This window comes from Rhinolophus sinicus, linkage group LG09 (genome assembly GCF_036562045.2).
Source record: "Rhinolophus sinicus isolate RSC01 linkage group LG09, ASM3656204v1, whole genome shotgun sequence".
NCBI lineage: Eukaryota > Metazoa > Chordata > Mammalia > Chiroptera > Rhinolophidae > Rhinolophus > Rhinolophus sinicus.
In genome coordinates, this window is record NC_133758.1 from 33,669,370 (window position 1) to 33,681,595 (window position 12,226).

General features: G+C 35.8%; 1 protein-coding gene across 2 annotated transcripts in view; it reads left to right on the forward strand.

The window, feature by feature from the left end:
* The window catches only part of B4GALT6 (beta-1,4-galactosyltransferase 6), a 61,426-nt gene extending 54,179 nt beyond the window's left edge, over nucleotides 1-7,247 (forward strand). Inside the window, exons 6-9 of one of the 2 annotated variants that reach the window (XM_019741268.2) lie at nucleotides 932-1,119; nucleotides 4,548-4,670; nucleotides 4,956-5,057; nucleotides 5,551-7,247. In XM_019741268.2, coding sequence (XP_019596827.1) covers nucleotides 932-1,119; nucleotides 4,548-4,670; nucleotides 4,956-5,057; nucleotides 5,551-5,698 — 561 coding nt within the window. In that variant the 3' untranslated portion in view covers nucleotides 5,699-7,247. The remainder of the gene's footprint in view (nucleotides 1-931; nucleotides 1,120-4,547; nucleotides 4,671-4,955; nucleotides 5,058-5,550) is intronic. The other variant, XM_074340196.1, reaches the window with a different exon arrangement.
* Nucleotides 7,248-12,226: the final 4,979 nt, after the last annotated feature.

Genomic DNA, 12,226 nt, shown 5'->3' on the forward strand with positions numbered 1-12,226 from the left:
TAGTGCAAGACCCAGGACTGAAAAGTAGTAACTTTTCACTCCTGAGGCAGCACTCAGGTGGTGACTACATTGTATATCTCATTCACTCCCGTCACAATCCTTTTAAATATTTTGGGAATCAGAAATATTGCTAAAGTATAGGTAATTGCTGTTTAATATTGTTTAGATACAGAATGAAACTTTTTATTGCTAATGCACCTTCATGTAATTTCCTCATAAAGACAGGTAAATGGCTATAATATAGGAAGTTGGGTTCTCTGTAACAAGTTCCCATTTTTTTGTCCCTTAAAATACTCTTGGCATTTATCATAAGTAAGAATAATAGAAATAGGAATGGTTTGTTGCCTGGGCATTTTAATATATTTTCTCTACTAATAAAGGAAAATGGTTATAGTAAAGGAAGTTTTATGTAGTAAGTTCCAATTGTTTTTGTTCTCTAAACCTGTCTTTGTCTTTATTATAAGCATTAGTAATACAGAATTAGCCCTCCCTGGCCTTGTTATATAAGAGAAGGGTTAACGTTTGTTGAGTCATTTTCAGTTTCCTGCTTTTCTTAGTCTTGACAGCACATGGAAAGCTTCAGTAAAAAAATACAACCCATACTATTTTTAATGACTTTATATTTTTCCGGTTATAAATAACCTATATCTTGATGTAGTTGAAGGAAAACAGAAACATAAATGATGTCATTGTATAAATGTGATGCTTGACCATTGGACTAGACGACCACATTGTTTTCCTGTATGTTACCAAAGTATAAAATAACGCAAGTACATTTAAACGGTATATTTGAAAATCCTGACATGTTTATTATTGTATGGATTTGATTCATATGTGCTTATTATTTGACCATAGTTTAACAAGTTAGAAAAGTGTAGAAAAAAGTCAGGTGATAAAGCCTGAGTCCGTTTCTGTTTTTCTCCCTGTGAAGACCGGCACACAACCTTTTAACCGTGCAATGCTCTTCAATGTGGGCTTCCAAGAGGCCATGAAAGACAGCGTCTGGGACTGCGTCATCTTCCATGATGTGGATCATCTACCCGAAAACGACCGGAACTATTATGGATGTGGAGAAATGCCACGTCATTTTGCAGCAAAGCTGGATAAATACATGTATATGTAAGTGACGTGCAGTCTTGCAGATATTGTACGATGTACTTGTAGAATCATGTCACTGAAACGGCAGCAGCATGATGTGCCTGGATCTGAGAATGTTCCACAGCCTCAGGAGTATCTTTAACTCCAGCCTGTCCTCCTAGGGAGCAGGATGCAGAGTCGCTTGTCATCCATCTAGGGACTTCCTCACACAGAGGTTTGAGCGTGGGGTGGTGGAAAAGAGAGACTGCTTTCTGCATCAAGCAAATGTGGATTTAACTTCTGGTTTTCCCACTTAACAGTTATGGGAGTTGTTTAGTTACTTTGTATCTCTGAACATTGGTTTCCTTGTTCAGTGGAGTAATAGAGCCCTTCCATAGGCTGGTGAGCGCGCCCATGTGCTGGACCTGCCCCGCAGGTACATACCATGTTTCCCCAAAATAAGACCTAGCCAGACAGTCAGCTGTAAGGCATCTTTTGGAGCAAAAATTAATATGAGACCCGGTCTTAGTTTACTATAAGACCAGGTATTGTATTATATTATATTATATTGACCCGGTCTTATATTACATAAGACCAGGTCTTATATTAATTTTTGCGCCAGAAGACGCATTAGAGCTGATTGTCTGGCTAGGTCTTATTTTCGGGGAAACACGGTAGCACCTGTTGTCTCCCTTCTGCTTCCCCTCCCCCAGTGATGTTTTAATGCAGTGTATCTTCTTTCTAAGCTATGGATTCTTGACTTGCCTTTAATAAGAAGAAACAAATTTTTTCATTCTCTGACTGGAGATAACTTGAAATGTGAACAGTCATTGAATCTGTGACAGTAACTTAAATTAACATCAAAGTATGCAAGTCTGACCTGGGAAAGGCATCATAGTTTTCACTGGCTAACGGAAGTGGAGAGAAGAGAAAATAGCCTGGAGCAGGGGAGATGTTGCCGCTGCCCTACTGACAGAGTGGAGAGAGGCAGTGACCTGACCAGGCAAATCAGCCCGAAAACAGGAAAAGAATGGCTTTTTTATTTTTATATTTTTTGCTGGTCATGGTCGTCATTGGGAAACCTCTTCCTTAGTGCCACAGTATCTGAACGCCAAGCCTGGTGTTACCTTGGGAAAGACATCCAGGTTCAGGATCTGATTCTTGGCACTTCTGGAAACTCAATGTTGATCAGCCTGCTAGACTCAAATTAGATTCAGTGTAATTGATTTTCACTAAAAAATTTCATAAAGGTCATATAAACTAAGAATTCTAAATGAATTGTTTTACTTGCAAATATTAATTTCTAATGAGTAAAATGTTTATATCTACCTAGACTAATCCCAGGGACAGTAGGGTATCTTGGAAGTTTGAATAGAAATTCAAGTGGTAGCATACGGAGAATGATGGGGGTCGGGAATGGCGGGGCCCTGCAGATGTCAGCCTCGGGACAAAGCCTGATGAAGCATCTCTGCCCCACAGTGGTTCTCACTCCCACTCTGAGGGCAGCTGACCAGAAAGCTCAGGTACCCAGGTTAGTGTGTCTCTCTCTTTTGGAAGATAAACACTACTAGATTTTTGCTTGCTTACAGTTTCTATTTTTTATCTATTCGTATCTTTATTTTTACCTAATCTTTTTCTTCTTGGCTTTATGCATTGATTGTTTCCACTTAAGCAGAACAATAAAGGGAATTAATATGCATGTCAGTTTATACATGTCAGTACACACACACACACACACACACATGCACACACATACGCACACATGCCTGCACCCCTACCTATCTACTGATCTCGGGTTTCTCCCAAACCGCTAGCCTGGGCAAGAATAATCCAATTAGTGTGGGAAGCACAACAGAGCCATGAATGTTTATTGGCTCTGTTGAACCCCAGCTGGTGTTACTACTAGAATCCTAACTTCCCAAGTGCAAGCCTCATGAGGTCTCTTGGGACACCATGGTTGTCTTTGGGGTCTGCGTTGCTGTTACTCTCCTAGGGTGCCTTAGGTCCAGGGCAGGGCCAAGATTGCTTTCTCCTGCAACCCTAGAGTTCCATGCAGGAGTGGCCTCTCCCATCTTCTGTGGCCACACAAGATCCCCGCTGGCAAAACAGCACTTCTTCCCTACAGGGAACAAGGTGAGAGTCCCTCAACAAAACAGTGGAATCCCCCTCCCTTTCTCAGAGGCGGCTGTGGATAGGGTCTGGGCCAGATTTCCTTCAGCGCGATTCTCAGATGCTGTGCGTGGTCGTGTTTTCTCTGCTGGCCCTGCACACTGGCCTGGTCCCTTCAGAGGCTCTAGCACGCTTCTCCCCACTAGCACATTTGGGGCCATAGTACCATTCAGGTCTGCAAATCTAGGGGTGCTACCTCAACATGAGAAAACCAATCTAGATCTAAATGGATAACATAGTTTAACAAATTCCTTAGAACATGAGTTAAGAAAAGGTAAGGAAAATGAAATCCAAATTTGAAAATGTAGTTATTTCTCTGAGAAAGACAAATACTATATGATTTCACTTACATGTGGGATCTAAAAAAAAGACAACTGAACTCAGATACAGAGAACAGGCGAGTGGGATGGGCGAAATGGGTGAAGGTGGTCAAAGGTACATACTTGCAGTTATAAAATAAATAAGTCTTGGGGATGTAATGTACAGCACGGTGACTATAGTTCACAGTATTGTATATTTGAAAGTTGTTAAGAGAGTAGATCTTAAAAGCTCTCATCACAAGGGAAAAAAAAAGAATTTTGTAACAGTATGGTGATGGATGTTAACTAGACTTACTTCAGTAGTCATTTCAGAATGTGTACCTATATTAAGTCATGTTGTACACCTAAAACTAATACAATGTTACATGTCCATTATGTCTCTATTTAAAAAATAGTCATTTTTTAAAAATATTGCATTAAAAGTAAACGTTTGTAAATATCTATGAGTATTTGGGGGAGTATAATCCAAACAGATATGATTGTTGTAGGAATAGGCACTTGTCATTTCAAAATTAAATGCTAGACTTATCTTTATAATTTATATATATCCTGGCCTATATACTAAATAATGTATTTATAATTAAGTTCAATTAAGCTAGAAAATTTTATTATTAGTTTAGCAACATCTAAAATAGTATTGACAGCTATTGATATACTTAATCAAGTATTCTTTGGTGTGAAAATATACAATTTTTGAACACTAGGTTTAGTAACAATACTAAGTATTAAATTTTAATTACTACAGGTGTTTTATTTTGTGTTTTACATAACACATTTAGGTGTACTTGTTTCACTAGAATACAAAAATATTTTGTTCCTTGGTGTACTTTACATTTCCCAGAATGCGATTTAATCAACAGATTTATTTATTTGGAAAATAGAAGTATATTGTGCAAAGCACATAAAAGACTTGAAACTTGATTTCATGTGGCAAACTGTTTTGATTTCATTTTAGGATGCTATATTCTGCTTTCTTTTTAGTCTTCCATATAAAGAGTTTTTCGGTGGTGTAAGTGGACTGACAGTGGAACAATTTAGAAAGATCAATGGTTTTCCTAATGCCTTCTGGGGATGGGGAGGAGAAGATGATGACCTTTGGAACAGGTATGTTGAGATCAACTTGCTTAATAACAGAATTTCTATACATTTCCTTTCTTTTAGGTAAATTGTACTTTGCTAATTCAAGAAAAGATTCTTTGGGATGGAAAATTTTTGAGGTTCCTAAATCTTATTTTGTGTTTCTTCTTTTTTTCATTAAGAATGCCTTCTAAAGTTATTGACAACACATTCATTAGAGCATTCTTTTGTATTTTAAATTGAACTCATGTAATCAATTTTTATGTCAGATTTTATTTCTTTATATTTTCATTTCTGTATATTGTATTGTAGAGTTCACTATGCTGGATATAATGTAACAAGACCAGAGGGGGACTTAGGGAAATACAAATCTATTCCTCATCATCACCGAGGTGAAGTCCAGTTTTTAGGACGGTAAGTTTAATATCCTCTTAAGCTACCAAGGTTGCAAAATTATTTAATGTATGGAAGATTTTAAAAAATGCATTGCACCCAAAAAAAGTCCCCTGAAGGGGATTTTCTGTCAATATCATTTTTTTATAGAAGTGAAGCATTTTTGTGCTTGTTTTGAAGAGATATGCATATATCTACATACATACATGCATTTTCAAGAGCCCAGTTAACTATTTCTAGAAAAAGTGTTTTCTTAACATAAGACATAATATGTTTTCTTTCTTAAAGATGTCTACGTTGTAAGGGTGCAGAATAATTTTTTCAGGTGGCGTTTTGAGACTCGTAAAAATGCTAATTTACAGCAATGATTTAGAAAGATTTTTAATTATGTGTGAGAGTCAAAGATTGTAGAGCTTTAAATGCTTTAATTTATAAGAATGATCTTGAGCATATGCCTCATCAATTTTTCTTTTTGCACTTGTTTCTGTTACTTTTTTTTTCTCTAACACTATAGGTACAAATTACTAAGGTATTCAAAAGAGCGTCAGTACATCGATGGGTTGAACAATTTAATATATATGCCAAAAGTACTGGTGGATAGGTTGTATACAAATATATCTGTAAACCTCATGCCAGAGTTAGCTCCAATCGAAGACTATTAAAACAAGTCGCTCTCCTGGCAAGATGGACCACAATGCTGGATCATAAACTTGGAGTGCACGCTTCATGGAGGTCAGTGAAGGGATGTGTCACAGTGCCCCCTTCTGTAAGAAGAGCTGGCATCCTCAGTGTTTCCAGTGTGAGATTGTACAGTCAGCTTTCTTCCTCCCTCCCATCCTCTGCTCTGAGACACACCCCCACGGCGAGCACTGCAGAAGCCGGATGACATTGCTTAAGACTGGAAGTTAAGAGAGCTCCCTACAAAGAAAAACATTTTTATACTGAAATCTATAATTTAATTCAAGAGAATGCTTTATTTCTGTTTAAACATATTTTGTACATATGTGATGTAAATTAATGGGTTCAAATTGTTGAAAAATAAGCTGTGTTGCAGTTTTGCATGTAATTGGTTATGCCTTTATTGGACTTTTATAGACTTTTTTATTTGCATGGGAAAAAACAATGTAAATTTATGTTACGAAACAAAGGTTAACCCTTGTGTGAAATGAAGGAACTGTCAATAATTGACAGCCAACTAATACAGTAAACTGTTATACTAGTTTTGAGCTTTAGATCTTCAGCCTTCTATGTGGAAGAAGTCACAGCTTTCTTAGGGTCTTAAAGGGTAAGAAGAAAGGGTTTAAACAGCTTTTCTTCCTACCAGCATTACCTGTATTTTTCCTTGCTTGCAATCTCATCAGATTTGCTAAATCACAACCATATTGTTTATGCATATTGCATGAGTATTACCAAGAAAATCTTAAAAGTTGTGATGTGACATGATATAAAGGAACTCTTTTTGTTAAATGTCTTTCATGTACCTCTTGTGTGTCAGGGATTTTGTGCCTCAAAAAATGTTCCCAAGGTTGTGTGTGTTTGTACACTGTTTTTAGTTTGTGTTGCTTTCAGTTCATAGTGAACAGCACTTTTATTATTTCCGGTTCAGAAGAGCCAAAACATTCTTTTCGCTTAAAAAAAAATCAAAATGATTTGTTTTAAAGAATGAGTTATAGAAAACCCAGTAGTACTTATAATAAACAAATGAATTATACTATTAGATAAGAAATTAAATGTTCTATTTTTATGAAGATAAATGCTTAGTAGATAAAAACAGATTTTAAGTTTAATTCTCAGACTCATAGAATTTCAGGTTTAGAAGGGATTCATTTTAATGTTGGCCAATTTCATTCAAACTATGTATTTTTTTCACTTCTAAGCAATTATATCTCTGGTGTTATTAAAATTCCCTTACTGAAAGCATAATTTAATAGAATTACATAATCAGTTATTTAAATCCATTAATGATTTGAGACACTTCTCAGAAAACAGGTCTTACTACCTGATATCAAATATATTACTTTATCTTAAATTTGGACGAAGTTTTTATGGCAAAATCAAGCATTATTTTTACTTTGAAAATGATCAATTATTGTTAACCAAAGATCCTTTAAAATATCAAGCTATTTTCAGAAATTTAAAACAAAAAATTGTATATGTATAAAGTGAATCTTCAACAACAGTGAAGAACAATAAAAATCTATATTTGAAAGATGTTTGATAACATTTGCCTCATGGATTATTCACCTAAAGCAGAAATATGGCTATTTATCTCAGGTTATAAGTTTAATTTTGAAGTGTCATTTTCTATGGCAATATTGGTAACCCAATGACTACAACCCAACTCACAAAATAATTGAAATTCTCGTACTTTGAGAAAACTGATAGCTCTCTGTTATGATACCAAACAGAACTTTTTCACATTTATTTTTTAGAAATAATTCCAAAATATATGTCTCATTTATTTGCTTTTACTGAAAATAATGAAAAATCAAACCTTCTGAAAAGTAAAATATTTGTTCTTAATTTGTGTATCTGTTCATTTTTTGTGTCTCATAGCCAATGTAGTTTTTTAATTCAATGAAATGAAGAAAAGTAAATTGGGAAAGTTAACACTTGTTGATCACTAACAAGATAGGAGGGGCACAGAAGCAAAATTAATCCATAAAATAATAAAATAATTTAATATTTCAGTTGTGGGGAAAATTAGGGCTGTTTTTGAGTCTTATCAGGAAAACTTTTTTTTTTTTTTTTTTAGTGTGGAACTGCCCACATTTTAGAATCTTTTCATTATATACACTTTACAATTTTAAGAGAATTCATTTCTACTACAGTCTGCCTTATTTTCATGGATTAAGTCTAATAGTAATTTTTGTTTTAGGAATGGGCCTGAATATTTTGCTTTTTTCTGTTTTGAATATGATATGTCATTCTGTGAAAACCATCTCATAAGTTGGCTTTTTGTCTTTTGTTTTTGGTTTGCCTGTTAAGTGCAGACCTAAAATTGATTTTTGCCCATAAATAATGACTTTTATATGTTTCAATAAAGTGACAGTTTTGACCAATTATCTTTAATGTATGAAAATAAATCTATTCCATAAAAATGAACAAATGCATTGCAAATGCAAACTTTCTTTATAGTTATGCTGGTGGATTTATTAGTGAACATGTATTCTTGCCTACTTTATCAGGTGCAATGCTAGCTATGTCTACGGAAAAAGTATTATTTCATTTCTAAACAAATCAAGTTAAGCAAGTTGAAACCGTTCCAAAATTATGAAGACATGCTCTGATAACTTATTCATTGTATTTCTTAGTCTCAAAGTCTAGACATATATATATATATGTGGACATAGAGCTGTTATTACGAGGTCCTTATAGCACTATTGGGAAAGTTATATAGTGCCTTTCAACTAGAGAAAGTAGTAATGATTAATGGGCCTGTTTGTAGAAAAAGGAAAATGTTCACATGTCCTGTACCATTGTGTCTAATTCATAGTGGAGATAGTCATTTAAACCTTTGCCAAAACTAGGATTTAATGGATATTGTTTAAAATCTAAATTTAAATTTCTGTTTGTATTTTGTGAAAAGGTGTTCAGTAAGAAAACCTTGTTTACAATATTATGTAAGTACAAAGTTACGTATTAAAAACTTGCTTATCCTCCTTTTCCTAGTCAAGAGATTAATATCCATTTTAAAACAAATTGGACAAATGTGCAATATAATATTCTCCCTCTTTTGAAGGCCCCCTCTGAGAGAAAGAAATTTTGTGTCATTTTATTTGGCCTTTGCTCATCTCTGTTACATTTCTTTATGTATTTTTTCAGAAAATATTAGCACTCTAGATTTATTGCCTTGTATTTGCAAGTATGCCCATTGAGAGAACCTAAATGGCCATAGTGGTGTTTATCACAAAGAGGAAGTGTACTTAAGATTAGTTTTATTAAGATCTGAAAGGCTTTCACATAAATGCACTGAAATAAATGCTAGTAATTTCTTGTACTCTTTTTTTTTTTTTTTGCATCTCATGGAAATGTTTGTACTTTTTTATCATTGTCTTTTATGAAATATAATGTTCTAAAGACTTTGTGTGATGATGTAATTATTTTCTTTCGGGAACTTTTTTTTAGTTATTTGGGTTTTTCCTTGTTGTTGTATTTGTTTTCCTAAATTTCAAGTGAATTTTTGATGAATACCTTCGTTGCACTAGGATTGCAACACAAGCATAAGACTATCATAGCATCTGCCTTTGCAACAGTTTCAGTTAAATACATTTAAGTATCACCTCATAGCTTTTCCCCCCAAAGAGACACAGTAATATTTAAATGTTTGTCCTTGATACAGTTGGGAATCTGTTGTATCAAGATGAATATTTAATGAGCCATTTTCAGCGTAACTTTTCCCTGTACAACTTCAATAAATTAAACTAGTATGTTATGGTCAATTCCCTTCTTGTTTTTCGAGTGTCAAGTAGCATTGAAGATTTTTAATTAAGACAATCAAATCTCAAAAATACCTAGGGGCTAGATTTGCATTTGGGGTAGATTGTGAGAGCATGGCTTTTATCAAATTATTTGTAAGGAACTCTAGTATTAATTTTTATGCATAGTATCAGTTACCAGGATATTGTCACTACAGATCACAAAAAAAGCCAATCATTAAATCATAATCATTTAGTTATTTACATCATGCAGAGTCATAAAATTGAGTCAGCTTAGTCTGCCCCAGGTTTCTACCTATGGTATTAATGTGTCTCCTGATGAAACATGCTGACTCAATTTACTGATCTTATATCTTGGTGTGTGTGTGTGTGTGTGCTGTCTTTACACACACAGATTTAAGGTTGTGGAGATACTCTGGGCCAAAATTGTTTTATTTAAGAGAAGATTGTTTGTAAGGAGAATGTACTGTATTGATCTTGATTTAAGTAACTTACGATAGTGCTATCACGCAAAACTATACTGCAAAGAAAAAAAAAATATATGAGTTGAAAAATAAAACTTGTATCTTTCTCAACACATTCCTATAACATATTGTGGTGGCTCTGAATTCCATTGCTAGTTGAACCTCCCAATTCCATCAGTTGAAGTCTGTGCTCTGGAGGATATCCCAGAAGTATGAGATGTTACCTATCTTTAAGGAATTTACTGTCTTCTGTGTGTAAAACTGACAGAGTGGAAACAACTGAAAACCCATATGCTGTCAGATGAGTTGCTCACTTCTGGCCTCTGCGCACACTTGGTTTTATATTTCACTAATGGAATGTTTGGCCAGTGGAGCAGATTTGTAGGAGCAGATTTTTTCCTACAAAGAATATATCATAGCTGTAAGCATATGCTGCAGAAGAGATCATTGTTCTTCTGCAATGGAACGTGAGGATTTGTAGTTAATTTTTAACTACTGTGTGGAAAGTGCTGGTTATAAGCAAAGATTCGGGAATCAGACTGATCTGAATTTGCATTCAGGGATCCACTGTCATTAGCTGTGAAATGTTAGCAAACTTTTAAACCTCTGTGGCACCCAGTTTCCTGATCTCTCCATTGATAATGATAGGAACTACCTGAGGATTGTTGAAATGATTAAATTAATCCGAAGAAGCGCCTGACACACTTTGTAAAAACTTGGCTCAGATTAAGTCGGTTTTCAGCTTTCGAGTAACAACCTTTTCTTTCTCGCAAATTGTTTTGGGTTATAGAGAATGGTATCGCAATCTTTAATCCTACCAGGAAATGAAGTCAGTGATTATCCTAAATCTGTGGTAATGTATGTAAACAGTAAAACTGGCCAAAGTGCACAATTAAAATTTAGCAGTGATCGTCATGAGAAGTGTAGCAAATGGGACTCAGGCTCTGTGTTCTCAGAAGGTTGTGTGATTCTAGGTAGATGATGTGGAAAGCACCTGTTATAGAACTTAGCTCATGGAGGGCATTCAGTCACTAGTACCTTCTCTCAGTATTACAGCTGAAGAAGTTAAATGTCCACATGGGCCTGAGTTCCTGCTTTTTCTCTCCTCCCTTGGCTTTTGGGTTTGGCTTTTTCACCAATCCTTTTCTCGATTTTCTTGGAAGACGCTTCCTCTGCCTTCCATTCTCCCTCTTTCTCCTCTCTTCTGATCAATCACTCACTTTCTAGGACCACTTTCTAGCTCTGTCCAGTAGAATGTTCTACGATGATGGAAATGTTCTATGGCTATGCTATCCAATATGGTGGTCATGAGTTACATAGGGCTATTAAGCATTTGAAATGTGAATAGAGCAAGGAAGGAACTGGGTTTTTTATTTTGTTGAGTTTTAAATAAATTTAAATAGCCACAAACAGTAGGTTTTAATTGTGCACTTTGGCCAGTTTTACTGTTTTCATTCATTACCACGGATTTAAGGTAATCACTGACTTCATTTCCTGGTAGGATTAAAGATTGCGATCCCATTCTCTATAACCCAAAACAATTCACATGTACCATGTAGTGTACGTGCGAAGCTTTCACTACATGGTCCCCCAGGTATATGTATTCAGGAGACTCCCAAACCATATCTCCAGCTCAGAATTCTTAGCTTCTGTTCCACATTGTCAACTTACTGGTTTTCTCCCTCTGCTTGTTCACAGAAATTTAAAACACGGCATGTCCCAAGCTGAATTTATCATACCCTCCTCCAAAACTTAAACCTAGTCTTTCTCCTGTTTTATCATCTGCTTGGCAACCCAAGGACAAATTCATGAGCCATCCTCTCTCTCTGTCCAGTCGACATTAACTCCACCTCTTAAGTCTCTTTCCGGTCTTTGTGGTCTTTCGTTTCCACAACTACCCAGATCCTCCCCAGTCTTTTCTTACTACCAAGGTGTGTTGTCTTCATTGAATGCACCCTCCATCTTGCCGGCAAAATGTAGCTTTTGAAATTTTAAGCACTACCATGCTTAAAATCTTTCAGTGGCTCCCCATGGCCTGCAGGACGAGGTCCAAGCGTTTCGGTCTCTCCTACCAGGTCCTTACTGACTGGCTTCTGCTTGCCTCTCCAGAACCAGCACCTCACCGTACATTCCTGTTGCACCCTTTCAATTCTCTGGCCACCTGTGGACTACTCCCCATGGCCAGTATCAGACCCCTTTGCCTTGGCACACTATCTTTTCTATCCTCATCCACCAGAGGATCTATCACATATCTCCTAAGACTCAGTAAGCTCTTCTGGAAGCCTTC